The sequence below is a fragment of the Penicillium paradoxum genome (assembly GCF_028828445.1).
Source record: "Penicillium paradoxum strain IBT 22861 chromosome Unknown utg000007l_segment0_segment0, whole genome shotgun sequence".
NCBI lineage: Eukaryota > Fungi > Ascomycota > Eurotiomycetes > Eurotiales > Aspergillaceae > Penicillium > Penicillium paradoxum.
In genome coordinates, this window is record NW_026643185.1 from 5,567,669 (window position 1) to 5,595,188 (window position 27,520).

The 27,520-nt window shown below is 52.0% G+C and overlaps 12 protein-coding genes across 12 annotated transcripts; 7 read left to right on the forward strand and 5 right to left on the reverse strand.

Moving 5' to 3' along the window:
* Positions 1-833: 833 nt before the first annotated feature.
* Positions 834-7,079, forward strand: N7457_009559 (tetrafunctional fatty acid synthase subunit FAS1; the record flags this gene model as incomplete). The annotated part of the gene is made up of 1 exon (XM_057180602.1): positions 834-7,079. One exon carries the CDS (start codon positions 834-836, stop codon positions 7,077-7,079), a length of 6,246 nt encoding a protein of 2,081 aa, XP_057028988.1.
* Positions 7,080-7,355: 276 nt separating this feature from the next.
* Positions 7,356-9,455, reverse strand: N7457_009560 (tRNA (guanine26-N2)-dimethyltransferase; the record flags this gene model as incomplete). The annotated part of the gene is made up of 1 exon (XM_057180603.1): positions 7,356-9,455. One exon carries the CDS (start codon positions 9,453-9,455, stop codon positions 7,356-7,358), a length of 2,100 nt encoding a protein of 699 aa, XP_057028989.1.
* Positions 9,456-9,818: 363 nt separating this feature from the next.
* N7457_009561 (MCP1 family protein) lies at positions 9,819-10,864 on the reverse strand (the record flags this gene model as incomplete). The annotated part of the gene is made up of 2 exons (XM_057180604.1): positions 9,819-10,597; positions 10,660-10,864. The coding sequence occupies 2 exons, from the start codon at positions 10,862-10,864 to the stop codon at positions 9,819-9,821; spliced, it is 984 nt and encodes a 327-aa protein (XP_057028990.1).
* A 513-nt stretch (positions 10,865-11,377) lies between these two features.
* N7457_009562 (putative C2H2 finger domain protein) lies at positions 11,378-12,064 on the forward strand (the record flags this gene model as incomplete). The annotated part of the gene is made up of 2 exons (XM_057180605.1): positions 11,378-11,389; positions 11,513-12,064. 2 exons carry the CDS (start codon positions 11,378-11,380, stop codon positions 12,062-12,064), a joined length of 564 nt encoding a protein of 187 aa, XP_057028991.1.
* Positions 12,065-12,370: 306 nt separating this feature from the next.
* Positions 12,371-13,690, reverse strand: N7457_009563 (pyruvate dehydrogenase (acetyl-transferring) subunit E1 beta; the record flags this gene model as incomplete). Its single annotated transcript, XM_057180606.1, has 4 exons — positions 12,371-12,842; positions 12,894-13,180; positions 13,249-13,372; positions 13,443-13,690. The coding sequence occupies 4 exons, from the start codon at positions 13,688-13,690 to the stop codon at positions 12,371-12,373; spliced, it is 1,131 nt and encodes a 376-aa protein (XP_057028992.1).
* Positions 13,691-14,084: 394 nt separating this feature from the next.
* N7457_009564 (metallophosphoesterase family protein) lies at positions 14,085-15,908 on the forward strand (the record flags this gene model as incomplete). The annotated part of the gene is made up of 2 exons (XM_057180607.1): positions 14,085-14,239; positions 14,288-15,908. The coding sequence occupies 2 exons, from the start codon at positions 14,085-14,087 to the stop codon at positions 15,906-15,908; spliced, it is 1,776 nt and encodes a 591-aa protein (XP_057028993.1).
* A 141-nt stretch (positions 15,909-16,049) lies between these two features.
* Positions 16,050-17,316, reverse strand: N7457_009565 (enoyl-[acyl-carrier-protein] reductase; the record flags this gene model as incomplete). The annotated part of the gene is made up of 2 exons (XM_057180608.1): positions 16,050-17,091; positions 17,141-17,316. The coding sequence occupies 2 exons, from the start codon at positions 17,314-17,316 to the stop codon at positions 16,050-16,052; spliced, it is 1,218 nt and encodes a 405-aa protein (XP_057028994.1).
* Positions 17,317-17,641: 325 nt separating this feature from the next.
* N7457_009566 (glutamyl-tRNA(Gln) amidotransferase subunit HER2) lies at positions 17,642-19,291 on the forward strand (the record flags this gene model as incomplete). The annotated part of the gene is made up of 4 exons (XM_057180609.1): positions 17,642-17,777; positions 17,831-18,155; positions 18,203-18,378; positions 18,426-19,291. The coding sequence occupies 4 exons, from the start codon at positions 17,642-17,644 to the stop codon at positions 19,289-19,291; spliced, it is 1,503 nt and encodes a 500-aa protein (XP_057028995.1).
* Positions 19,292-19,422: 131 nt separating this feature from the next.
* Positions 19,423-21,216, reverse strand: N7457_009567 (SPRY domain-containing protein; the record flags this gene model as incomplete). Its single annotated transcript, XM_057180610.1, has 1 exon — positions 19,423-21,216. The coding sequence occupies one exon, from the start codon at positions 21,214-21,216 to the stop codon at positions 19,423-19,425; it is 1,794 nt and encodes a 597-aa protein (XP_057028996.1).
* A 521-nt stretch (positions 21,217-21,737) lies between these two features.
* N7457_009568 (snoRNA-binding rRNA-processing protein ENP1) lies at positions 21,738-23,333 on the forward strand (the record flags this gene model as incomplete). Its single annotated transcript, XM_057180611.1, has 3 exons — positions 21,738-22,109; positions 22,165-22,412; positions 22,463-23,333. The coding sequence occupies 3 exons, from the start codon at positions 21,738-21,740 to the stop codon at positions 23,331-23,333; spliced, it is 1,491 nt and encodes a 496-aa protein (XP_057028997.1).
* A 1,393-nt stretch (positions 23,334-24,726) lies between these two features.
* On the forward strand, positions 24,727-26,054 carry hacA (transcription factor HAC1; the record flags this gene model as incomplete). The annotated part of the gene is made up of 2 exons (XM_057180612.1): positions 24,727-24,929; positions 24,983-26,054. 2 exons carry the CDS (start codon positions 24,727-24,729, stop codon positions 26,052-26,054), a joined length of 1,275 nt encoding a protein of 424 aa, XP_057028998.1.
* A 297-nt stretch (positions 26,055-26,351) lies between these two features.
* N7457_009570 (putative SNF7 family protein Fti1/Did2) lies at positions 26,352-27,063 on the forward strand (the record flags this gene model as incomplete). The annotated part of the gene is made up of 2 exons (XM_057180613.1): positions 26,352-26,396; positions 26,479-27,063. 2 exons carry the CDS (start codon positions 26,352-26,354, stop codon positions 27,061-27,063), a joined length of 630 nt encoding a protein of 209 aa, XP_057028999.1.
* Positions 27,064-27,520: the final 457 nt, after the last annotated feature.

Below are 27,520 nucleotides of genomic sequence, written 5' to 3' on the forward strand. Positions count from 1 at the left end.
AAAAAACAAAGATCACTCACCTCACCACGTTGGACTTGAAAATTAAGAAGAGAAGAGAAGAAGAGTGATGCCCCTATTCTAACACTGGATTTTTAAGTCCCTCACAGCGAGACTCGGAGGAATGGGGAGAGACAATGCCAAATTGGTGAGTACGTTGGGGTTCCAGAGCTTCGGCCGGGATCTGACACTAAGCAACGATGTGCGGCATTGCGCGGATCATTTGGCTAGCTGCCTGATTAGGGGCTTGGAGCTTTGCGAGGGAATCCCAACGACATCTGTGGAACACCAACGGTATTTAGTTGATGCACTGAGGTCGGGTCCCATCCTCAGTGGTCGCATATATACTCCGTCTATACTCGGTACTCCTATAGAGGGATATATATACATCGTCCGAATTTATGCCGTCCAGGCAAAATACCAATACCAGGTAACGTAGTGTAATCCTCAACGGGTTCAACCCAGTCACAACCCATTGGGGCGGGTCAGCCACAGCGCTAAACCCCTTTGGGAAGCGTGCAGTTCAACCAGCGGATCTTTTTTTTCTTTTCCCTATTGCTTCGTCCCCTTCAGGCTATCAATTGCTCTGGACCTTTTTCTATTTTATGTGTATATCTGTTGAAATTGTGTTCTCTTTATTTTACTCTCTTTATTCCCTTGATTAATACCCTATTTCGTTTAGACCTCGAGGTCTGCCCAGTGAGTGAGGCCCCTCTCTGTTAAATTGGAAAAACTAACGGGGAACAGGAAAAAAAACCCCCTCCCACATCTCAGGGTCGTTCTGGTCTCTTGCCTTCTTCTCTTCTATCTCATTTTCAACAGAGAGAGCCCACATCATGTTCGGCACATCGACCGGTCCCCAGACCGGCATCAACACCCCTCGGTCCTCTCAATCCCTCCGCCCTCTCATCCTCTCGCATGGCTCCCTCGAGTTCTCTTTCCTCGTCCCTACCTCGCTTCACTTCCATGCATCGCAGTTGAAAGACAGCTTCACCGCTTCTTTACCCGAGCCCACAGACGAATTGGCCCAAGATGATGAGCCATCATCAGTGACCGAATTGGTCGCCCGCTACATTGGCCATGTGGCTCACGAGCTCGACGAGGAAGACGATGCACAGGGCAACTTCTTGGATGTCCTCAAGCTCGTGATGAATGAATTCGAGCGTGCCTTCATGCGCGGCAATGACGTTCACGCCGTGGCAGCTGCGCTCCCCGGCATCGTTGCTAAGAAGAACCAAGTCGTTGAGGCCTACTATGCTGGGCGAGCTGCGGCGGGCCGGCCCACCAAGCCCTACGACTCGGCCTTGTTCCGTGCGGCGTCCGACAAGGCTGCCGGTATCTACTCTGTGTTCGGTGGTCAGGGTAATATCGAGGAGTACTTTGATGAATTGCGCAATATCTACACCACTTACCCTTCTTTCGTCGAAGAACTCATCACTTCCTCCGCCGAGCTCCTTCAATCGCTCTCCAACGAGCCCGAGGCTAGCAAGCTCTACCCTAAGGGCTTGGATATCATGCAATGGCTTCAAGATCGGGACACCCAACCTGATGTCGATTACCTGGTTTCCGCTCCCGTCAGTCTGCCACTGATTGGATTGGTCCAGCTGGCTCACTATACCGTCACCTGCAAGGTCTTGGGTCGCAAGCCGGGTGATATCTTGGAGCGATTCCTTGGTGCCACAGGTCACTCTCAGGGAGTTGTAACAGCCGCCGCTATTGCAACCGCCACAAGCTGGGAATCCTTCGCTACCGCCGCCCAGAATGCGTTGACCATGCTGTTCTGGATTGGTCTTCGCAGCCAGCAGGCCTACCCTCGCACGTCGATCGCTCCTTCCGTCCTTCAGGATTCGATTGAGAATGGAGAGGGAACCCCTACCCCCATGCTGTCTATCCGCGACCTCTCTCTCGCCGCCGTTCAGGAGCACATCGATGCCACCAACCAACATCTGCCTGAGGACCGCCACATCTCCGTCTCGCTGGTGAACAGTGCTCGCAACTTCGTGGTGACTGGTCCCCCCATTTCGCTATACGGTCTTAACGTGCGCTTGCGCAAGGTCAAGGCTCCCACCGGACTCGACCAGAACCGTGTGCCATTCACCCAGCGCAAGGTCCGGTTCGTCAACCGTTTCCTCCCCATCACTGCTCCTTTCCACAGCCAGTATCTTGTGTCTGCCTACGATCGCATTCTCGAGGATCTGGAGGATGTTGAGATCCCTGCCAAGTCGCTGGAGATTCCTGTTTACCACACCAAGACTGGAGAGGATCTGCGACTGCTAGGTGACAAGAACATTGTCCCCTCGTTGGTTCGTATGATCACCCACGATGCGGTCAACTGGGAGCAAGCCACTGTCTTCCCTGGTGCCACTCACATTCTTGATTTCGGCCCCGGTGGCATCTCCGGTCTGGGCGTTCTGACCAACCGGAACAAGGACGGCACCGGTGTCCGAGTCATTCTTGCTGGTGAGATGGACGGTACTAACGCCGAGGTTGGCTACAAGCCAGAGCTGTTCGACCGTGATGAGGATTCGGTCAAGTTCGCCGTGGACTGGGTTAAGGAACACGGTCCTCGCCTTACACAGACATCCACCGGCCAAACTTACGTGGACACCAAGATGAGTCGTCTGTTGGGTATTCCCCCTGTCATGGTCGCTGGTATGACCCCCACTACCGTTGCCTGGGACTTCGTGGCTGCTACTATGAATGCTGGTTACCACATCGAATTGGCCGGTGGTGGCTACTACAATGCGAAGACCATGACGGAAGCCATTACGAAGATCGAGAAGGCTATCCCTCCTGGTCGTGGCATCACCATCAACTTGATCTATGTCAACCCCCGTGCGATGGCTTGGCAGATTCCGTTGATTGGTCGTTTGCGCAGCGAGGGCGTTCCTATCGAAGGTCTGACCATTGGCGCTGGTGTACCATCTATTGAAGTTGCCAATGAGTACATCGAGACTCTTGGTATCAAGCACATCGCCTTCAAGCCTGGCTCCGTCGATGCGATCCAGCAGGTCATCAACATTGCCAAGGCCAACCCCAAGTTCCCCATCATCCTTCAGTGGACTGGTGGTCGTGGTGGTGGTCACCACTCCTTCGAGGACTTCCACCAGCCTGTACTCCAGATGTACAGCCGTATCCGCAAGCAGGGTAATATTGTCCTTGTTGCTGGCAGTGGCTTTGGTGGCTCGGAGGACACTTACCCTTACCTTTCCGGTTCATGGTCCGCCAAGTACGGCTACCCTCCTATGCCTTTCGACGGCTGTCTGTTCGGATCTCGCATGATGATCGCCAAGGAGGCCCACACCTCTCACAACGCCAAGAAGGCCATCGCCGATGCCCCCGGTGTGGACGATGAGGAATGGGAGAAGACTTACCAGAAGCCAACCGGCGGTATCATCACCGTTCTTTCTGAGATGGGCGAGCCTATCCACAAGTTGGCCACTCGCGGTGTCTTGCTCTGGCAGGAGATGGATCAGAAGATCTTCAAGCTCGACAAGGCCAAGCGTGTCCCCGAACTGAAGAAGCAACGCGACTACATCATTAAGAAGCTGAATGATGACTTCCACAAGGTTTGGTTCGGTCGCAACACCGCAGGCGAGACTGTCGATCTGGAGGATATGACTTATGCTGAGGTTGTTCACCGCATGGTGGAGCTCATGTACATCAAGCACGAGTCCCGATGGATTGATCCTTCCCTCAAGCGCTTGACAGGTGACTTCCTCCGTCGTGTTGAGGAGCGTTTCACCACTGTCGAGGGTCAGGCATCGCTGCTTCAATGCTATTTGGACCTTAATACCCCCTATCCCACCGTTGCCAACATTCTGGCTGCCTATCCTGCAGCTGCTGATCAGCTCATCAACGCACAGGATGTGCAACACTTCCTGCTCCTCTGCCAGAGACGCGGCCAAAAGCCCGTGCCTTTCGTCCCCGTTTTGGATGAGAACTTCGAGTTCTTCTTCAAGAAGGATTCTCTGTGGCAGAGTGAGGATCTTGAGGCTGTCGTTGACCAAGATGTCGGCCGAACCTGTATTCTTCAGGGCCCCATGGCTGCTCGTTTCTCCAACGTCATTGATGAGCCTGTTCAGGACATCCTTGATGGTGTCCACAAGGGACACATCGCCGGCCTCCTTCGTGATGTCTATGGCGGTGACAGCACCAAGATTCCTGTCATTGAGTACTTTGGCGGACAGCTTATGAACGTGGATGAATCGGAGGCTGATGGGTTGACTATTTCTGAAGAGCCAACCAAGACCAGCTTCCGCTTGTCTGCTACCGCAGCCTTGCCAGAGTTGGACCGCTGGCTCGGTCTTCTTGCCGGCAATGCCTACTCCTGGAGACATGCTCTCTTCTTGGCTGATGTCTTCGTTCAGGGCCATCGCTTCCAGACCAACCCCATGAAGCGGATTGTGGCTCCGACCGCAGGCATGTACGTCGAAGTAGCCTACCCCAACGACCCTACCAAGACTGTTATTAGCGTGCGGGAGCCTCACCAGTGTGGCAAGTTGGTCAAGACTGTCGAGGCCAAGATGAACGAGAACGGGCAGATCAGTCTGACCTTGTTCGAGAGTCGCACTGCTGAGAATGGTGTGGTTCCTCTGAACTTCCTGTTCACCTATCACCCGGAGACTGGCTACGCTCCCATTCGCGAGGTCATGGGTGACCGCAACGATCGCATCAAGGAGTTCTACTACCGGGTTTGGTTCGGTAACAAGGACGTGCCCTTCGACACACCCACTACCGCCACTTTCAGCGGTGGTCAGAAGACGATCACTTCCCAGGATGTTGCCGACTTTGTTCACGCAGTCGGTAACACCGGAGAGGCTTTCGTCGACCGTCCTGGCAAGGAGGTCTTCGCCCCCATGGACTTTGCCATCGTGGCAGGCTGGAAGGCAATCACCAAGCCCATCTTCCCTCGTACCATCGATGGAGATCTGCTGAAGCTTGTTCACTTGTCCAACGGTTTCAAGATGGTTCCTGGCGCCCAGCCCCTCAAGGTTGGCGATGTTCTGGACACAACCGCCCAGATTAACTCCGTCATCAACCAGGACTCCGGTAAGATGGTCGAGGTTTGCGGCACTATCAAGCGAGACAACAAAGCCATCATGCATGTGACCAGTCAGTTCCTTTACCGGGGTACTTACACCGATTATGAAAACACCTTCCAGCGCAAGGATGAGGTCCCCATGCAGGTTCACCTCACCACCAGCCGGGATGTCGCCATTCTTCGCTCCAAGGAGTGGTTCCGCATGGACGAATCCGACATTGAGCTTTTGGGCCAAACCCTGACATTCCGCCTGCAGAGTTTGATCCGCTTCAAGAACAGCGCTGTCTTCAGCAACGTCCAGACCGTTGGACAAGCTCTTCTCGAGCTCCCCACCAAGGAGGTCATCCAAGTCGCATCTGTTGAATACGATGCAGGTGACTCACACGGTAACCCCGTGATTGACTACCTTCAGCGTAACGGAACTTCCATTGAGCAGCCCGTCTACTTTGAGAACCCGATCCCGCTCAGTGGTAAGACCGCACTGGAACTACGTGCCCCCGCCTCCAACGAGACCTACGCCCGCGTGTCTGGTGACTACAACCCCATTCACGTGTCGCGCGTTTTCTCCAGCTACGCCAACCTGCCCGGAACTATCACCCATGGCATGTACAGCAGTGCCGCTGTTCGCAGCCTCGTTGAGACTTGGGCAGCCGAGAACAACATCGGCCGTGTTCGTGGATTCCAAGTTTCGCTTGTCGGTATGGTTCTGCCCAACGACATGATCACTGTCAAGCTGCAGCATGTTGGTATGATTGCTGGTCGCAAGATCATCAAGGTCGAAGCCAGCAACAAGGATACCGAAGAGAAGGTTCTGGAGGGTGAGGCTGAGGTCGAGCAGCCCGTTACTTCCTATGTCTTCACCGGCCAGGGCTCTCAGGAGCAGGGCATGGGTATGGAGCTGTATGGTTCTAGCCCCGTGGCCCAGGAGGTCTGGGACCGGGCTGATCGCCACTTCATGGAGAACTACGGTCTTTCCATCATTGACATTGTCAAGAACAACCCCAAGGAGCTGACTGTCCACTTCGGTGGTCCTCGTGGTAAGGCTATCCGCGAGAACTACATGGCCATGACTTTCGAGTCGGTGAACGCCGATGGGTCTATCAAGTCGGAGAAGATCTTCAAGGAGGTTGATGAGACCACCGCCTCGTACACCTACCGCTCTCCCACTGGTCTTCTCTCTGCCACCCAGTTCACCCAGCCAGCCTTGACTCTGATGGAGAAGGCCAGCTTCGAGGACATGCGCGCCAAGGGCTTGGTTCAGCGCGACAGCAGCTTCGCTGGACACTCGCTTGGTGAATACTCGGCTTTGGCCGCTCTGGCTGATGTCATGCCCATTGAGAGCTTGGTTTCCGTCGTGTTCTACCGTGGTCTTACCATGCAGGTCGCTGTCGAGCGTGATGCACAGGGTCGCTCCAACTACTCCATGTGCGCTGTCAACCCCAGCCGTATCTCCAAGACCTTCAACGAGCCTGCCCTCCAGTACGTTGTTGAGAACATCTCCGAGACCACCGGCTGGCTGCTGGAGATTGTCAACTACAACGTTGCCAACATGCAATACGTTGCCGCTGGTGACCTCCGTGCTCTTGACTGCCTCACCAACCTGCTGAACTTCTTGAAGGCTCAGAACATTGACATCCCTGCTCTTATGCAGAGCATGTCTCTCGAGGACGTCAAGGAGCACCTCGTCAGCATCATCCAGGAGTGTGTCAAGCAGACCGAGGCCAAGCCCCGTCCTATCAACCTGGAGCGTGGCTTCGCCACCATTCCCCTCAAGGGTATCGATGTGCCCTTCCACAGCACTTTCCTGCGCTCCGGTGTCAAGCCTTTCCGTTCCTTCTTGCTGAAGAAGATCAACAAGACTACCATTGACCCCAGCAAGCTGGTCGGCAAGTACATTCCTAACGTCACTGCCCGTCCCTTCGAGATCACCAAGGAGTACTTCGAGGATGTCTACAGACTCACCAACTCGCCCCGCATTGCCCACATCTTGGCCAACTGGGAGAAGTACGAAGAGGGCGACGAGAACGTTGCCAAATGATTAACCTAATACTGTTGATCTCCTCTTTATAATGCTCTTTTTTTGATAGACCTTTCTTTTTTGTCTCATGGGTCATTATGTGATATGTCTCAAAGCCTTGGAGTTTTACGTGCATGTATATGAGTTTTCCGTTTCCATTCTAATATTATTTTTCCATCATTCACTTTGATTCCTTGTAAGCACCTTATAAATCAAAACGCCCTAAAATTACATATTTACTTTGGCTGCTCAGAGATAAAAACACATTTAAAATTGACATGAATTCTTGATAATTTATTAACGTCCTGCCCGGTTGAGAGGACCCCAGTTAGCACGGGGATTGAGCTGATACCGCACCAGTCGCTTCTTAGTATGCGCAGCAGACACCTCACGGCCTCGAACCTCATCAAAAACCACAGTGAGGGCGCTAGGATGAGGCGGCTTGGAGGCCTGTGTAGTAGCAGCGACAGGTTCCTCAGCCGGTGCAGATTGGGTCTCAGCATCCGGACGAGGCTCTGTAGAAGCGCCATCCTTTTGCCACGAGTTTCGCGATCCAGATCGGTATAGAGCAGCTTCAACTTTAGTGACCAAGTCACTGATGTCTCTACCAGAATCAACAGCAGACATGAGATCCTTTTTGAGAAGCGATAGCCATTGGTCTTCGTCGCCCAGTTTACGCAGGTTTTCACGGCTCTTGCCCATGATCGCGAAACCGGCAGTTCCAGGTTTCAATGAAGATTCTTTGATGGGCGATTCCTGACGGACCCACTCACGCATAATCTCCCAAATCACCTCCCAGGGGGCATCGGTGCGGATGGAGTTGGGCTTGGCGTGGCTGCGGGTGGAGCGGTAGCCGAGATGGCTGAGAGCACCGCGGAACTCGTCGATTGGGATGGTAGTGCAATGCAGAACCTTGGCGAGAGAACTGAGGGAGAAGTAGAATGGGTATTTTTCTCGTGCGGCGACATCCATACGGGGAATGATGGCAGGGTATGTAACTTCCTGCTCGCTCTTTGTTTCTGCGGCAGGTTGTTTGGGACTGGATGTCTCTGATGAAGATGGTGCGATGTCCAGGTCTTCTTCAAGGGCTGTGGTCAACATGCCCTCGATCCGAGCAGTGGTCTGATATGTGTCAGTGTCAGCTCCGGGAAGCATGTCCAAGATCTTCTGAATAAAGTGAGGGTTGTGGAGCGGACCACCCCACATGGGGCCTGCGAGATGCGTTTTTGAGCCGCAATGTTCGCAGTGTGGACCAGCTGAGGGTCCTTTAGCAACCCCGTGGTGGTAGATGGGGTTTCCCTTGCGGTCCAATTTGGATTTGTTGATACCGACGGTCTGTGTTGACCATGCGCCACAGCCAGCATCACAGCTGTAGACGAGCATTGTGTTGCCGGAGTTGAATTTGACTTGTGCGGGAGAACGGTGGACCCGAACAAACACGCGAGCGTAGAAATCGATTGACAGAGACAACAATGGTTCAATGGCCACTCCATATTTGGACGCTGATGCGGCAAGGGAATTCAAAATCAATCTCAGACCACCCTCGTGAGAGTGGGAGCCTTTCATAGGGATACCGCCATACAAAGAGAATGCCTTTTCCGAATAGCCAACCGAAGCCCAGACGCCAGCATCGGTGCAAGTGACACACAAAAGGCCGCCATCTTTAGCTGCCTGCACTGCAGCATCCAAGAATGGAGCTGCTGTGCCATATGGATCCAAATCAATAACGTCAAACTTGCTGGCGTTATCAAGCCCATACATATAAACTCGAGCATCGCCCAAGTTGGGTTGGATTGTTTGGAGCTCGTTATACTCGATGTTTTTCTTCATAGACTTGATTGCCGACTCTGATAAGTCGTTGGCTACGACCTTTGTGACAAATGGCAGCTCTGAGGCATAGCGAAGAGCGCGCAATCCGGTTGCAGACAGGGCATCGAGGACAGTAAAAGATGGTGTTGAGGGCTGCTGGGGTTGAACACTCGACTGCGGTTCTTGCTCAACTGGGGCAGCAGGCACTGGCTGGTCATTAGGCTCTGTGTTATCCTTGTTTTCTGCGTTGGGAGCGGGCCTCGGGTTCTCCGTCTGATCGTCTTCGCGCTTACGCTTCTTTTCCCCATTGGCTGCCTGCTTCTTCAGCTTCTGGGCAGCTTTTTGTTTCTTCAGATCTAAGACATGTTCTCCGTGAGCGCGAATGGCCAGCACACTCAAGTCACGATTGAATTGTTGAATTGGATTGTAGAAGACGGATTGGGTCTGGTCGTCGGCTTTGAGATCTTTCTTCGTTCCCTTAGAAGCGGCTTCTTGGGCAGGCGGGTTGAGAATCTTTGCCAATCCTTCTTTGACGACATTGTACTGGGTTCCCTGGTATTCCACCAGCTGACTCTGGGGATCCTCCATGGCTCTAGAAGTGGAAAAGATTCGGACACAAAATCGGATCGAAGTAGAGGTCGAACGAGGGGTTTGGGTGAGAACGATAGTGGGGGCGAGTCTTCGCTTAGCGCATATTGTGGCCGACCCAAATATCAGCGAGGGGTTCATGGGCAGAGCCTTACAAGAAGCATATCGCAAAAGATGTTGAATGCGACGGAGAAAAAGATCCAACGCACGGACCAAGTATATTACCGTATGCATACATAATTTTGTAATTTATATCTATAAAAGTGATTGCATACAAACCTACCTGATTATCTTGCAGTTTTCCAGTTCATTTTATACATTAAGGATTAAGTGTGGGTAATATATACGTTGTTACAGGACTGTTTATAGCCACTCCCCAATAATTGGAACCTGACTATACATCTCATTCCAACCCTTGGCCTCCCAGCCGGCGCCTTCACCAGCACGTCCGACAATACCAAGAGCACCCGCAAGCCAGACAGCCGCGCCGGTGGCGGCGAGTCCATTGACGACCCACCACATCTTGCGCTGTCTTTTCGACTTTTGTTCCTTGATGCCAAGGTAGCCTTCCAAGGAGCCTTTTTGGCTACGATCCTTGCGCGCAGTGGTCACTCTCCAACCCATCCAAGTCGCCCAGCCGCCGACGAGGTGCCAAACACTAGCAGTCACAAAGAACAAATAGAACGCATTCCAGAACATGGGACTCCGAGCAAAGCCGTGCGCAACATATCCCAGTCCCACACCGGAGCTTCCTCCTTCAACCATCACCGGCGTGGCACGGTTGACCAAAACGTGGAATCCAACCAACGGTGCGATAAAGTATCCAGTGCGTGCCTGCAACGACATTCGGGGCCAGAAGTATAAGGTCTTTCGCTGGGCGCGAGTCTCCGCGCCGTACAGTCGTGCTCTACGCGAAGCGCGAGCGTTGCGGAGAGCAATTCCAGAGGCTATATGTGCAAGTATGGGGATCGTCAGGACTAGATGTTCGAGGCCGGGAGCTTGGTATATGGGTCGCGTGAGCAAAAGGTAGGATTCGCTCGCAGCCACGGAGCGGGTCATGAGCGGGATAAGCGAGGTGTTGGCGAGATGTAGGATGAAGAAAGCCGTAGGTGGGTAGGTGGAGTATTTTTGGATACCCGTCACTAGAGAATCATTGTGGTTAGAAGCTATAAATCAATGTTGGCGATTTTCTAGCTTGACGTACGCCATGAATCCCACCGATGGCCACTAAGGCCCAATTTGGGAATTGAGAGACCGGTCCCATGCTGCACAGGAGATGCGGCTCTGGGGGTATATGTTCCGCTTTCAATGTCTGGGGTGTCGTCAACAGGTGACGGATCTAGTTCTTGCATAGAGATGATCGACTTGGTATCAATGTCGTCTGGTTTGGAGAGGTCGTGGGACGACATTGTATATTTCTAGAGAGAAAAAAGGAAAAGAAAAAGAAAAAGAGATTCGTAAGAAAGGCGCTCGTCAATTATGCATCTATAGGAGAATTGGGAAGGAAACAAGGAAATGTTGGGGTTAACGATCTCGCTGAGTTGCGAAAATTGGGTGCCTGTGATAGGCCGCTTCCCTCCGGCAAGATCCAGGTACATACATCAATGTACATACATAACGTTTAGGTTGGATTGGACTTGCATGCTGCTTCACTATGAAGGCCATATATAATTACTCTAAAAAGTGCGTAGAAATGCAAGTCTTGCTTCAGATTAAGTAATACTGAACTTACAATTAGGAGGTACCTATATGTAGGTAATAAGCATGTCGGGAGTACCTGGGTGCATCGGGCTAGCTGAGACGTCATAAGCGTAGTTCTGCCTGAACCCTCAGGCACCAAGGGCCATTCATACACATATGGTCGCAATGCTCCGCCGTAGCATGCTCCCTCGTACCTCCACCCATCCTCGACTCCAAGCAAAATGGCACCTCCGGTATGATCTTTTAACTCAAATCCAATGCATGAGCTAACAAATATAGCGTGGCTCGACAAATCCTCCCCCGAGGGTAATTGACTAATTCTCCAAACCCGCTATTGACAAGCTAACCCCTTCCAGACCGAGTCTGCACGGTCTGCGCTCAGCGCTTTCACCTGTACCCTCTGCAATAAATCGTATTCGCGTCACCCGGAATACGAGGCGCATATCAATTCATACGATCACCAGCACAAAAAGCGGTTCCAAGATCTTAAGCAGCTATCGCGCGATCCGAATGCTGCGGAGAAGAACCGCCGAGCAGAACGTAAAGCCAATGCGGAAGCCGGTCTAAAGACTATTGAGATCGCTGGCACCACTGCAGCACCAAGTGGAGCCAAGACAGGCTTCAAGAAGGGAGGCTTCAAGAGCTCTTTCGCTACTATCAAGGGAACAGCTGCCCAAACAGTGCCAGCCAAGAGAAAGAATGTCCTAGGAGACGATGACGAGGACGACAATCCGAAACCGCAAGACGACAGTACTACACTAGCAAGTACTGAACCCCAAAAGAAAGATGACGGTGATATGGAAAGCGACACCGATGGGGACTATGGCCCGGAAGGATATTATGATCCTCGCCGGCCAACAGACTGTTTTCCTGACTGTGCCGCCCAAAGGGCCCAGGTTGCTGCGTGATGACTCTTGTGATGCCGGTAATCACATGCAACCAATCCAGTCCAAAACATGGGACGGCGTTCGGGGTAATGACAATTTTTCTTTAATGACTTGATAGCAATGAATGAAATTAAGTCTGAAGCAGTCCAAGCACATTTACGCTGGTTTTGATCTTGATGTAATGGTACATGCTTTCCAAAAATCTGTCTAAAACGGGTGGGCAACAAAAACAGGACAAAAACAAAGACATAAAATAGAACAGATGAAAGGGTACTAGGCACATTGCTATATTATTGCGAGCTTCTCATTCCAACGTCGTTTATTAGCTTACAGGCGCAGAAGCTTGACGGCCTGGCTGACAATGGTGTCCTCCTGGGGGAAGGCCATGGTCTCGAGACCGGCGGCGTAGGGAGTAGGGACCTCAGCACCGGTGACACGGACGGCAGGGGCGGTCAGGTAGTCGAAGCCGTACTCCATGGACAGAGCCAGGATCTCGGACGAGACACCGAACATGGGGTAGCCAGACTCAACAACCATGATGCGGCCGGTCTTCTTGAGGGAAGCGATAATGGTCTCAACATCAAGGGGCTTAATAGAGCGCAGGTTGATGACCTCGGCCTCGACGCCGTACTTCTGCTTGAGCTGGGCGGCAGCAGTCATGGACTGGCCGACGCAGCGAGACAGAGAAACAATGGTCAGGTCCTTTCCGGGACGCTCAATCTTGGCCTTGCCGATGGGCAAGACGAAGTCGTTCTTCTGGGCAGCCTCGCTCATGGGGAATGATTGACCGTACATAAGCCTAGTAAAGGGTTAGTTTCCGCGGAATCCAACAAAAATGAGTGAATCTTACTCGTTCTCCAGAACAACCACGGGGTTGGGGTCACGGATAGCAGCCTTCAGCAGACCCTTGGCATCCTCGGAGCTCCAGGGGGAGACAACCTTCAAACCAGGAATGCTGCCGTACCAGGCAGAGTAGTCCTGGGAGTGCTGGGCTGCGACACCGGCGGCAAAGCCATTGGGACCGCGGAAAGTGATGTTGCAAGGTTGGATACCACCGGACATGTAGTGGGTCTTAGCGGCGGAGTTGATAATCTGATCGATGGCCTGCATGGCGAAGTTGAAGGTCATGAACTCGCACTAGAATGCGAAAAACGATTAGCATCTGCCTGCGTAGCAAGGGTTATAGCGATACAGAGGAAACTCACAACAGGGTGCAAGCCAGCGAGAGCAGCACCAACAGCAAGACCACAGAAGCCAGCCTCTGTGATGGGAGTATCAATAACTCGCTTGGGACCGAAACGGTCCAACAGGCCCCTCGTCACCTTGTATCTGTAGAGGCAGAGGATTAGCATCAATTCCATCTCTCAGAGCAGCTAGCTGGATCGAATGTAATGCTTACGCTCCATTGTACTGTGCGACCTCCTCACCCAGGATAAAGGTCTTGTGGTTGAGTTCCAACTCCTCTGCCAAGGCCTCGTTCAAGGCATCGCGAACGGTAACCTCCTTGGTACCGTTCTCTGTGGCATATCCGCGGCGCAGAATCGAAGGAGCACAGGCAGACTGGCGGATATTGGAGCGCAAAGCAGAGGAAGCAAGGCGCGAAGAGAACAGACGAGCTGTTGGGCGGAAAAGTCGGGGAGCTGCCATTGCGGGATTATGGTGGATTAGAGTAGAAGAAGTAAACAACGATGGAAAAGATTCGATTGGAGATCGCAGACCAATACGGACCGCAAAAGCAAGTGGATAGAAGTACGGAAGGATAAAAACAGTGAATGCCCAGAAAAACTCCCCGTCCAAATAATCTTTTGAGATGCAAATCCCAAGATGTTGGGCAACACGTGATCCCCAGGATCACAGCTCACCGGTACCGTAACCGTAATCATACCTTCGGAGAGAGCTTCCCTTGTACACATCTACTTGAGATCACTTCTTCTGTTGAGCTATATCTATCAAAGGCTCTGTCAAATACCTACATAGCTATCCAGCCAGGCATTAAGAGCTTTGTTTGATTGTGATTTATACTTGTTGTGTACTGGTACTGATGCTGTTCCTGCTCTGGCTACTTCCGTCGGCGCTCGCCGCTCAACCCTCCGCGCCCGATCCCATTTCCGCTCCGCTACGCCCTCTTGAGTTCGGACAACTGAATTTCCTCCATACTACCGATACTCATGGTTGGCTAGCCGGTCATCTGCAGGAGTATGCTTTAGGACCCTACTAAACCTCCAGTTGTACTAATTATTGCAGACCGTCTTTCTCCGCAGATTGGGGAGACTATATATCGTTCACCACGCGCATGCGGGAAAAGGCCGAAGCGCAAGGACAAGATCTGCTCGTTATAGACACAGGCGACAGAGTCGAAGGAAATGGCCTATACGACTCGTCCGAGCCCAAGGGCATCTACCTTTCGGACATCCTACGGCACCAGCATATTGACCTGTTGACATCGGGAAACCATGAACTATACAAGCAGAACACATCAGAAACCGAGCTTCTCGTCACCGTCCCTAATTTCCGAGGCAACTATCTGGCTTCAAATATCGATATCATTCACCCCACAACTAAACAGCTTGTGCCTCTAGCTCCGCGGTTTAAGAAGTTTACTACCAAGAAACAAGGCATTCGCATAGTAGCGTTTGGCTTTCTTTTTGATTTCGGGGGAAATTACAACAACACTGTGGTCCAGAAGGTATCCTCCACTGTCAAAGAGGCTTGGTTTCAAGAAGCTATTCGGGATAAGGAGGTCGATTTGTTCTTGGTGATCGGCCATGTGCCTGTGCACTCACCCGAATACCGGACGATCTTCAAAGAGATTCGGAGTCTTCGTTGGGATACTCCCATTCAATTCTTTGGTGGACATGAACATGTACGTGACTATGCGCGTTACGACTCCAAATCATTCGGACTAGCGAGCGGCCGATTCATGGAAACAGTCGGTTTTATGTCAATTGATGGGCTCGCAACCAAAACCAGCCATCAATCCGCTGCAGGTCCCATCTTCAAGCGCAGATATATTGACAACAATCTGTTTTCTTACCATCATCATACCAGTCTCAATCAAGAGACCTTCCCAACCGAAAAAGGTCTCAATGTATCCCGATTGATCGCCAAAGCACGGACCGATCTGCATCTGGACCAGGTCCATGGATGTGCTCCACATGATTTTTGGATGTCACGAGCCAAGTATCCGGATTCCAGCAACATCTACACCTGGCTTGAAACTCAGGTTATGAGTGACGTGAAGGACGAGTCTCGTGAAAACTCGTCTAGATTCGTCCTTGTTAATACGGGCGCCATCAGATTTGATATCATGCAGGGGCCTTTTACCCAAGACTCCACTTTCATTGTATCACCTTTCACCAGCGGCTTCCGTTATGTGAAAGATGTCCCATATGACAAGGCTCTACTTGTTCTTGAGGTCTTAAACGAGCAACGTCAAATTTTATCCGCGGACAAATCTTCTTCGTTCATAGCGCTGGCTCCTCCTGAGCAACTTGCATATCCGGAAGATGTGATTGCACAGAAATGGCCTTCTACGGACGAACAAATCCCCATGTCGGGCCCAAGACTGGTGCCCGGGTACACCACACAAGACGATGCAGGCACAGATGGTGATGATACTGTCCACTCACCAATCTCCTTCTACCGTGTGCCAAATTGTATCCGAGCTCTCACACCTGCTAATGCATCTGAGATACCGAAGACTGTGGATTTGATCTATATTGATTTTATTGAGAAATATGTTTCAATGGCTGCCAAATTCGCTGGTCTCGATGTCGACTTTACAAAGGAAAGCGATGTGTATATGCCGCAAACTTCCTTCACGAACCTGATTTTGGACTGGGTGAAGAAGAATTGGAAGTGTTGATAGTTAGTCAGTACATTTTATTACAAACTACCCCATCTATATTCCGGACTCGTGATGTACTGGCATTTTGATGGACTCAATAAATCACGAGAAAGTAAACAAGCCGTCTGGCAATATAATACACAAAAGTCCGTTGTTCACTCAGTCACCACCGTTGAAGGTGAACACACCCTTGCCACTGCGGTAACCACCCAAAGTGCCTTGTACACTCTCTGCCAACTCGGGGCCCTCAGACTCCCAGTTCCACTTGACCTCATCCACGGGGATATCGCGGAACTTACCAGAGCGAGTCAACTGAAGCACATCGTTGATTGTGCTTTCTTTCAGCTCTGGGTGCTTGTCGCCCCACCGACTGACCCAGAATCCATCAAATGAGAGGTTCTTGAAAATCAGCAGGCCCGAGGGCAATGCAACAGGTTGCTTGGACATAGCTCCATATGTCACCATGTGCGAGTTAGGAGCCAGAGTCTTTGCCAAAGCAGTAGCATTCTTTCCACCCACGCAGTTCAACGCCAGACGGATAGGTTCCCGGCCTTGACGGGTGAATTCATGGACCATGTCGCGGAAGTTGCGAGAAAGCATCTCCTCCTCGGTGATGACAACGGTAGCTCCCAGATCCAGGAGCTCCTTCTTAAGAGCCTCTGTCTCTTCAGGCGTCTTGCGCTCTCGGACAACATTGAGCGTCTTGATGCCCCACTCGCGACCCAGCTGGATGGCTGCTCGTCCAACACCGCTGTTGGCGCCATTCTGGATCACCCATTCCTCGCCGGTACGCATCCAATCCCACTCGCAGAAATCCCGGATCATGCGGTATGCGGTGACGGGGTTGACACTGACAGTGCCAACCTGCAGCGGTGTCAAGCCGTCCTTATTCTCAATCTTGATCAATTGGGACTCGTCCAGCTGTGCGTGAGTACGCCAGGTACCCTGGCCGGTGCGCTTCATAATGACCCAGTCGCCTTTGCTAAGGTTCTTAACGCCCGCACCGGTTGACAGCACCTCGAATGCACCCTCGTTACCGCCGACGGCGGCGGGCTCGGTGTTTCCAAGCGCGGTCTGGAAAGGGGGTTTGCTGGGGTAAACACCTTGAATCTGGTTCACGTCGGCCGGGTTCATCGGCGCAGTCAACAGGCGCAGATTCACTTGGGTCGCGTGTGGAGCGGAGATCGAGTGCTTGTGGAGGCTGAATTGATCAGCATTATACTCTAATTCACAATTCAAAAGCTACTTACCGCAGAACATCCTTGGGCTCGCCATATTTGGAGTAAATGAGCGCCTTTGCCTGTGTGTAGCCATAGACAGAAACGTATCGCCGACCGGACGGAGCTTTGGCAAGCACCTGGGGTACAGCTCGAGCTGTGGCAGGGCCAGCACGGGTAGCCGCCTGTAGTACACTTCGTGAGAACATATTTGGTAGTTGGAGGAGAAGAGAAGAGAACGCCGAGCAAATCTGGATGACGTCTATCGGCGATTTCGCTCGGCCCGAAGGAAATACACGTAGGCAATGTTGGACCTAGGTAGCTCGCCTTCACAGAATTGGACAATATTTGTGATATATTTAAAGACTTCCGATCATCTCATTCAACATAAACCACTGAACTTATAAAGAATTTGCTATCTTCGGAGGCAAACAGAGCCTTGAATCCAGATTGTAGGCACGTAGAAACCAGCACGGACCCGGAAACTCGCGTTCCACTACATCGCAAGCCCTCTCTCCTCACACACTCGTCTAAATGTCCTTACTGCGCGAAGCTGAGAGATGCGTTGCTAATCAATATGCGCATGGCTTCAATGCTTTCATAACCCCACTGTCCCGCGCGGGGCCATGGCTGGACCGCGTGAAGGAAGCAGATGTGCGCAAGGAAGAAGGTAGAACATCAGACCTCCGCGCTCTTCTCTTCAAAGTTAACAGATATGACTAGGGAAATCCAAGTCCGCAGTAGATGGCCGCTTGATCTCCATCAAAGACAACATCTGCACACGCGACCTTCCGACGACCTGCGCTTCAGGGATCCTCGATAAATTCACGAGTCCGTTCAATGCCACGGTTGTCGATCAACTAGAGGCCGCCGGAGCCATTATCGCCGGGAAAACAAATCTGGACGAGTTTGGAATGGGATCAAACTCGATCAACTCACATTTTGGACCGGTGAAGAACCCTCGTCGAGACTCCAGTGAGGAGGACCTCTCGGCCGGCGGCAGCTCTGGCGGAAGTGCTGTCTCAGTCGCCGCCGACCAATGCTATGCGTGAGTCGCCAGTCGTCATGGAGGAGGTCGATTGCTGACTTCGACAGCTCTTTGGGAACAGACACAGGAGGTTCAGTCAGACTTCCCGCTGCATACACCGGGACGGTGGGATTCAAACCGTCCTATGGACTGATCTCACGATGGGGCGTGGTAGCATACGCCAATTCTCTAGATACTGTGGGTATATTGGGTAAAACCACCGCCAATGTGCGGGATATCTTCAGTGAGTCTTGACCACACAACCGCATACCACTTGTGCTAACAGCCTAGATATCCTCAATCAACATGATCAGCGCGACCCTACCAACCTCTCATTAAAATCCCGTTCTCGAATCCAAGACTCTCTCCAAGTACCGCGCCTTGCTTCGCGACTGACCTCTGCGCCTCTGCGAATTGGTGTTCCCATTGAGTACAACGTTTCCGAACTGACACCCTCAGTCCGGCGCGCCTGGGCTCTTTCTCTAGCATACCTCCAGAAACAGGGACATACCATCCATTCCGTCTCTCTACCAGACACAAGACACGCATTGTCTACCTATTACGTTTTGGGGCCTGCCGAGGCATCTTCTAATCTGGCCAAATACGACGGAGTACGATACGGGACTCGCGCCGAAGGCCCGGATGGCGATGGGAAACCCGATGGGTATCTATTTGCGAATACTCGGGGAGAAGGTTTCGGAGCGGAAGTGAGGCGACGAATCGTTCTAGGCACGTTTACTTTGAGTGCCGATGCCATTGACAACTATTTCATTCAAGCACAACGGGTGCGTCGTTTAGTTCAGCAAGACTTCGATGCAGTCTTTGCAGCCAAGAATCCGCTAGCTGCGCAGGGAGTAGACAGCGCCGCGAAAAGGAATGATGTCGATGTCATCATTTGTCCTACTGCTCCTTCATCGCCCCCCCGGTTGTCGGACTTGATGGGCGAATCTACCAAACAATCACCTCTGGATGCATATGTCACCGACGTGTTCACCGTTCCCGCCAGTTTGGCTGGTCTGCCTGCAATCTCAGTCCCTGTCACAGTGTCCGGGCAGCAAGAAGCTGAATTGGCAGGTATTCAGGTCATCGGCCAGTATGGCGATGATCAGTTGGTTATGAATGTGGGAGAGATGTTGGAAGGAAGGAGTTTGGATTAGCCGTTACGTGTACGAATATATATTGTATATTATTTGAATGATTGTTGGAATTTGAGAAGTGGTATCAATCCTATCGCGAAAGCCAAACGCCTGTGTCATTTTCCCATGCCCACTGAGAGTAGATTCTGCTGCTATGTCATCTCGACATCGCCGTCAGCCTGCACTTCAACATTGGGAGTGCCAGCTGTCCCGACGCTCATCGCATCTTCAATGATGTGGTTGCCGACATCGCCAGCAGCCGGCGTCTCACGATTACTATTGGCAGCAGAATCAGATGCAGCAGCGGTCCCAGGGGTGTGGGCAAGTGCAGAGTCAAGCGCTGCGCCAACACCACCTTTCAACACCTCAGTTCCTCCCACGACTCCGGCTCCGCCTAGCTCGGTGTTGTTATTGATGACATCGCCATCAATACCGCCCCACGTGAACATGGCTTCTACCTCATCCACGATATCGGCCATCACGTCTTCGGCGATTTGATCGTTGAAACGCTCGCCCATTGGTCGGATTGGCTCTCCACTTTCAGTCTTCTCGGGTGGGCCAATCCACCACGGCTCCTCAAAGCGACATTCAACCGCACCGCCGCCGTAACAACTCACAGCTGGATAGTAACCGATCAACCCGTCGTCGGCATTTTCACGCTCGCCAATACCAAGGTTATTTGTGCCGTTGGCAAGACGACTCGCGGGTGGTAGGAAGGCGTAAAGTTCCTTGAAAGGAGTGCCCATTTGAACTCCATTCTTCAGAATAGTGATACTAGATCCAGGAAGTGTGCGCAACGTAGCGTCTTCACTGTTCAAAGGAGATGGGGGACCAAATGTCGGTGTTTCCTTGAGGTTGAAAGCGTAGTCCCGGAGGTGTTTTGTAGAAAAGACATTGGATTGTTGCCAGCAGAAATCCGATTTGTAATGAAACGGAATCCGATCCCGGATGATGTTAGTTGCTGTAGCCGGTTGCGACGAATCGTTATTGGCGGGGTCATAGGTGCCTTCAACAATCTTCTTGTGAAGAGAAAGAGGCGGAAGAGTGATCAGCATGCCGATCACATCTCCTTCATTTATAGCCTCCCCCTTGGGGAAAAAGAACTCGCATCGCATGCGATTGACAACTTCTCCATTCACATCTCGAATTCCGTATCCGTAACAGTCCACACCAACATTCACATCTAGATCGGCCTCACGTCGTGCAAATCCAATGCGGACATGGCCACGGGGTGATGTTGTCGGTCGACCAGTCTGAGGTGCTTGCGGGTCATTGACTATGCCACTAATCACACGAGCTTCATAATAGTATGTCCCCTCCCGCGCACATACGTTGGCGCGGGCAGTATGCCACGCATCACTAGTGGTAACCGCAGTAGCGTTCTCTGAAAACGATATGGCAGCTGGTGAATCCTCGAAGCTGAATCGTGTATGGTACGGGCGAACGTCGGTCTGTCGATATTTGATATGAGGGAAGCCGGGGTCTGCGATAGCGTAGCTGTAGCGGAATCCATTCTTGTTGGTGAGTTTGTCAACAACTTCGTAGAAATCCCAGCTCTGGCCCAAAACATCCGACGTCTTGCGGGTGACACGATTTAATTGGCGAGGCTGTGGAGGGAACCGATCCGAATCGTGGGGCTCAGCGAGGAGCAATGGACGCAGAATACTCAGTTTTGAGCTGGGCAAGGCTGTACTTGGTGCAGCTGTGGCTCGCTTTTTCGGTGGTGGTGCGTTGTCGGTGTCCAGCCCTTTAGCTTCACGCTTCTTGCGACTGTCTCGCTTATTGCGCTTGGTTCGACCATCGCCTTGCGCAGACGGAGCTGGAGAAGATCTTCCATTCAAGTCGGCGAATTGAGTATTGAGCAGGGGTGCGCCATTGGGAGGTAAGGTCGGGGAGTTGATGTTGGACGACGGAGCAGAAGATCCGGGAGCTTGGGCAGATGCCATGATGGGGACTGTACTTGTCCGCTGATATTGGAGCCTTCAAATCCAAGATAAATCAGCAACTTAATCCGGTATAGTTAATAGATACTCCTCCACGTTGCTTTGCATCTGCAAACGTTCTTTCTTGATCTGGAGCTCCGCCGCGTGTGGTCCAGGTGTTTCGAGGTGTAAATGCAAAGGAATTGAGTACTCAATCAGTGACTCACCCGATTGAAGTGTCTTTCAGTCTGTCAATTATGCCCTTTTTCCATAGAGCAGCAGCAAGTGTCCCCCTGTCTATAAAAAGAGCTTATCGCTGGCGCGGACAAGAATATCGGAAACCATGCGGGCGGTCAGCGATGGATTGCAGAAAAGCCATGAGGAGGTTCGGGCGGTGGGGAACACAGGCGGTGGGGAGACTGGGTGGGCACCGCTGGGCAGAAAAAAAATTATGACCACACAATCTGATCGTCGTTGTGTACTTCGATAAGGCAACCTAAACCACTCATTGTAATATCTTCGGTATATCTGAAGAATTACCCATCATGCCGAAGGCCACCAGCTCCCGTGCCGCCGCCGCGGCGCGCAGACACAACCCTCTCGCCGAAGATATCACCTCCGCGGGGCACCTTCGGACACAGAGCAGCAAGAAAGGCAAAGCCAAGGCCAACGAAAACGACGAAGATGGCGAGAATGGGCAGCGCTATGTCGATGCGAAGATGTCGCGCAAAATTCTACAAATTGGACAGGAACTTGCCGAGGAGGATGCCGCCGAGCAACTTAAGAACTCAGCACAGCCCAAGTCAAATGGTGCATTTGATTTCGATACCCGATTCGAGGATGAGGAGGAGCCGTTCTCCGACGACGAGGGCAAGTTCGAAGCCGATGATTGGGTCGATGATGAAGTTGAGCAAGTGGTAAGGTTTTTGGATCTGTGGGTAAATAATGACATTGTTTCTAACATTATAAAAGGAGGTCGATCCCAACGATCTAGATATGTTCAACAAATTCATGCCTCACGAGGAAGACCCTATATTCCACCCGAAGGATCCTAGCTCCGCTGGCCCCACCAACCTTGCCGATTTGATCCTTGAGAAGATCGCCGAGCACGAGGCAAAGCAGTCTGGAGAGGCTGGCCCTTACGGTCCCTACATCCAAGGTGGTGGTATCCCTGAGGATGCCGTCCAGCTTCCCGCAAAGGCTGTGGAAGTATATGAGAAGTATGTTTTCGCAGTAATCTTTTTTGGGTTGATAAGCTAATTTGCCATAGGGTTGGCATGATTCTATCTCGCTACAAGTCTGGCCCGCTCCCCAAGCCTGTCAAGATCCTTCCCTCTGTACCGAACTGGCAGACCCTTCTGGATATCACTCGCCCCGAGTCATGGACTGGCAATGCCGTTTATGCCGTGACCCGTATTTTCATTTCGTCCAAGCCTGCCGTTGCCCAGGAGTTCATTAACATGGTGCTTCTGGATCGCGTGCGCGAGGAAATCCACGAGACCAAGAAGCTGAACGTCCACACCTACAACGCACTTCGCAAGGCTCTGTACAAGCCCGCATGCTTCTTCAAGGGACTCTTGTTCCCCCTCGTGTCAACCGGCACTTGCACCCTGCGCGAAGCCCACATTGTCTCTTCTGTGGTTGCCCGTGTCTCTGTTCCCGTGCTGCACTCCGCAGCTGCCCTGCTCCGCATGTGTGACCTTGCCGCGGAACAGTCCTTGACCTCCCTTGAAAGCACTGGCGCTGTCAACATGTTCATCCGAGTCTTCCTGGAGAAGAAATATGCCCTGCCTTACAAGGTCATTGACGCCCTGGTCTTCCATTTCATGCGCTTCCGCGCCGTCGATCCTTCCGAGGATGCCATGAATGATGGTCCCTCTGGATTAGGGTCCAAGGCATATAAGCTGCCCGTTCTTTGGCACCAGTCCCTTTTGGTCTTTGCCCAGCGTTACCGTAACGATATCACCGAGGATCAACGTGAGGCGCTTCTCGATTTGCTCCTCGTCCGTGGACACAAGGACATTGGACCCGAAGTGCGACGTGAGTTGCTTGCTGGCCGAGGACGTGGTGTGGTTGTCCCCGACCCCGAGGCCCAGAATGCTCTCGATGCTGGCGACGACACGATGGATGTCACCATGTAGATCAGTTGATTCTTGTCCTGCACATGTTTGCTTACGATCTTGTCATGAGCACGTTTCTATGGGATGGCGTTTTTTTTCTTCTTTGAGGGACTGCATATAATTCCCCTGGTGTCGAGGGTTTCCAAAATGGGATGAATTGTTACTGATCACGCAATTAGTATAGCCAATGAAGGTAGACATATTCTTTAAGAGCCTTTGAAAGTATGTAACAATACTCCGTAGGCCCACATACACATGATAGGAGTCACCCCTATCACACCTCGAATGGAGGGGTAAGTACCTAGGTATATTGCACGATAGGTTTCAGGCGATCTAGATTGTACCGTTCTCCCGCGTTCGAAATGGTTCGGTAGCATCGTCCGTACATACTCCGTATGGTTTCCGCCAATCTAAATGGCACACTGACCTCCTTGGCCACAGATATGCATTGTACGGAGCAATCAAGTTACATTCTCAGACTCAGGGGCACGGAGAATTAGCGGGGTGGGGGCAGCGTTGACTTGCACAATCGCAGTGATTGGCGTCCGGACGGAGCATTCTCCGGGCAATCCTGATCGCCTTTTTACGGAACAGTTTCAGGAGATAGCGTAGTAATACTAGATCCACTCTAGATTGTTCGAGACTCTAGGGCTGTGTGCTGATGTGATATTCTATTGTGGGACACGAGAGAGATGCAACATCGTTGATAAATCGAGATGAGGTTGTTCCATAGGGAGTGCTCTGTACTCCGTACTCCAGATCCGTATATATATATAGAGAGAGAGAGAGAGTACATAGTCGAGTGATTGGACGTGTCTCTCGTATTACCCGAGGAATCAGAAGAGGAGTCCCAATTATAGCCGCCGAGACGGGAGGCAAGAAAGCCGGTGGGTAACAAAACACAATGTTTCCAAATACCAATCATGATTGGCTGCCACCGGTGGCTGAACCATGGAATGCAGGGGGGAAATGAACGTAATTTTACGTGTCTCGTTACAAGCCAAACTCAGCCCCTTTTCCTCCGTACCCTAAGGAAGGGGTACTTCCTGGCCCATAGTGGATTGTATGGCATAGCGTGTACCTGACGTACGTGTGCTGACGGTCTGACAGTGCCCCCTTTGTTCCATCCCAAGCCATCCCAAGCCATCCCTTTCAGACCACGCTGGCCTCTACTTAAACCTCATCCCGCCCATCCGTTTGCATCAGAACAGCTGTCCTTTCCATTCTTTCTCTCTTCGCTGACTCATCCTCTGACTTAATACCCTTCCCCGGAGTCTGGTCTCCGGTGCCGATCGTGATGATAACGTGGCCTCAGTGATTTGAATCTCTCTTCACCCCAGTCATCATAAGTCTATACTATCAAGCACTTGTTATATTCACGTCCGGCACCGGTTATCCATTTGACCCTGTCATCATGGCGGATACTATCAACCCGTTGGACACTCTCCCCACCTCGCCTTCCCCTCAGATGTACACAGTTTCCCCGGCGGATACTTCATTAGACACTCCTGAACCGGAGGATGATATTAAGGAAGAAGAGGATGAGAAGAAGCCAACAAAGAAGAGAAAGTCTTGGGGACAAGAACTACCCACCCCCAAAACAAACCTCCCTCCTCGGTAAGCGCTTTTGTAAACGTCAACAACGAACCCCGCTAACATCCTCTTCTTAGCAAACGCGCCAAGACAGATGATGAGAAGGAGCAGCGTCGGATAGAACGGGTCCTCCGGAACCGCGCTGCTGCTCAAACATCACGCGAACGCAAACGACTGGAAATGGAGAAGCTCGAGACCGAGAAGATCCGGATGGAGCAACAAAACCAGTTCCTGATCCAGCGCCTAGCGCAGATGGAGACAGAGAACAACCGCTTGAGCCAACAAGTCGCTCAGCTCTCCGCCGAGGTCCGTGGATCTCGCAGCGTGTCTCCCAAAGCCAGCTCGCCTGCTATCGAATCTCCCACCCTTACGCCTACTCTCTTCAAGCAAGAAGGCGACGAACTCCCTATGGAACGGATCCCCTTCCCCACTCCCTCCGTTACCGACTACTCCCCCACCCTCCAGCCTTCCACTCTGGCTGAGGCCTCCGACGTGACACAACATCCTGCAGCGGTGTTGTGTGACCTGCAGTGTCCGTCGCTGGCCTCGAAGGAGCTGGAAATGCCCTCCCCCTCTTTGACCTCTCCGACGAACCTCAGACTGCAAATGATGTTGCAGCTCCTCTTTCTGACGATGACTTCCGCCGCCTGTTCCACGGTGATTCACCCTCTGAGTCAAATCCTTCTTTCCCTGAAGACGGGTTTGCCTTTGACGTTCTCGACGGAGGAGATCTATCAGCATTTCCCTTTGATTCTATGGTTGATTTCGACCCCGAGTCTGTCGTCCTCGACGGCGTCCAACCGACCGGTCTTTCGGATGAGACTTCTCACCAGACTACTAGCTTGCAGCCCAGCCTTGGCGCGTCCACTTCGCGATGCGACGGGCAGAGCATTGCAGCTAGCTGTTAGTGAGACTTTCTCCCCGCAGACCTGGTCGGCTGGCGTCCCGGAGGCTCGACCGAGTTGGGAGTCGTTGTTAACCATGGCTTGGGCAATCGATAGTCTCAGCCTGTCCCAACGACACCAGCGGGGAAACACTTTGAAATCCGGTCGGCGACGCAGTAATGGAAAGATGCATCGAGGTACACGGAGTTTCCGGAGTTCCAGCGCGAGCAAAGCATTGTCTTTGCTCATGAGCAAACAGCGCTGAGGGTTCCATATTTATTTGGCCTGTATAATAGCTATTTTTTTTCTCATGCAAAATTGACTGGCTCATCTTGCAATTCTTTCCGAAAAGTCCAGTAGACTGTAAATTGCCACCGTATAACTATGCTGTAGCCCATCTCAAAGAACTCGGGAAAAAGTGCTGTAGTCTTGTCTGTGATACTAAAATAGACGCTAAGAATACGCTGGATGCGGTCAGTGACGTTGCCACGCGCCAAAGCCCCCCCAATCTATCTGCCTTCCACAACCCCTCAAAACAACCATTTTCATTCTAACCGGCATCATGGTTCGCAAAGATCCTATTTTCGAAGCTCGCACAAATGTTAAGGTGAGCCCGCCTCTCCGCAACTCCGCTGCCCCTCCTCGCAGCCTGCATCCCCGCCTGATCGCCTCTGTTAATCTTATCTCAGCTGCACTCCAACCGACTCAAGAAAGAGGCCGTCCGGGCGGAGGCCACTTACAAATCCGAAAAAGCCAAAGCCGACAAGGCGATGAAAAACCGCGAGTTCCAGATTGCCCGCATCCACGCCGGCTCGGCCGTTCGCGAGAAGCGACGACAAGTAACCCTCAAATCCGAAGCCGCACGGGCAGACGTGATCATCAACGAACTCAAGGCCGCCCAAAGCACCCGCGATACATCTCGGACACTTGCGATGGCATCGCGCGGCCTGGATGCTGCCTCGCGCAGCGTCAACCTCGAGCACCTCGTCTCCCACGCTAACAACTTCCTCGCCCGTTCTGAGGACTTTAAAATTGCTAGCAGTGCGATCGAGGATGTTGCGCAGGGCGTGTCGATGCAGGAATACGGTGCGGAAGGTGAGGCCGATGTTGATCGGCTTATGGAACAGTTGGCGGATGATGCAGGTGTTGATATGCGCTTGAACCTCGAGGCGGATGCTGCGCCGAAGGAAGATGTCAAAGAGCCCAAGCAAGCGGATGCTGAGGTCGAGGATGGACTGGGTGCGAGACTACGAGCCTTACGGGCAGCTAATTAGGCGGGGTTTTCTCGGTTTTTGGGAACTACAGATCTCCTGAGAACAGTCAATTCCCCATATAGATTCATCGCGATCTCTGGACCTTGCCACACACTGACGATCCACGAAGTTACGGTTGTATTTCTCTCTGCGCTGTTCTATATGTACTAGGCGTATTCAACAATGTTTTCTTTTCTTTTTATTCTTTTTTCTCTCTATTTCTTTTTTGTCTTCTCTTCTCTTCTCTTCTTCTTTTTTTTTCTTTCAGTTTGCCAACTCACATGGCCAGGCTACAAGGGTAGTCTAGTTTCGCGCTATCGCCAACGCCATAGTTCAAGCGAAGGCAAAACCTGGGAAGCCGCATGAAAAAGACCAGTAAGACTGGAGGCGACTTGACTAGGGTTGCGACTAGAACGGAAATAGACTGACATCTCCACTTCAGTTGCGCGAGCCAAGAGACATCACCAATCACACCCCG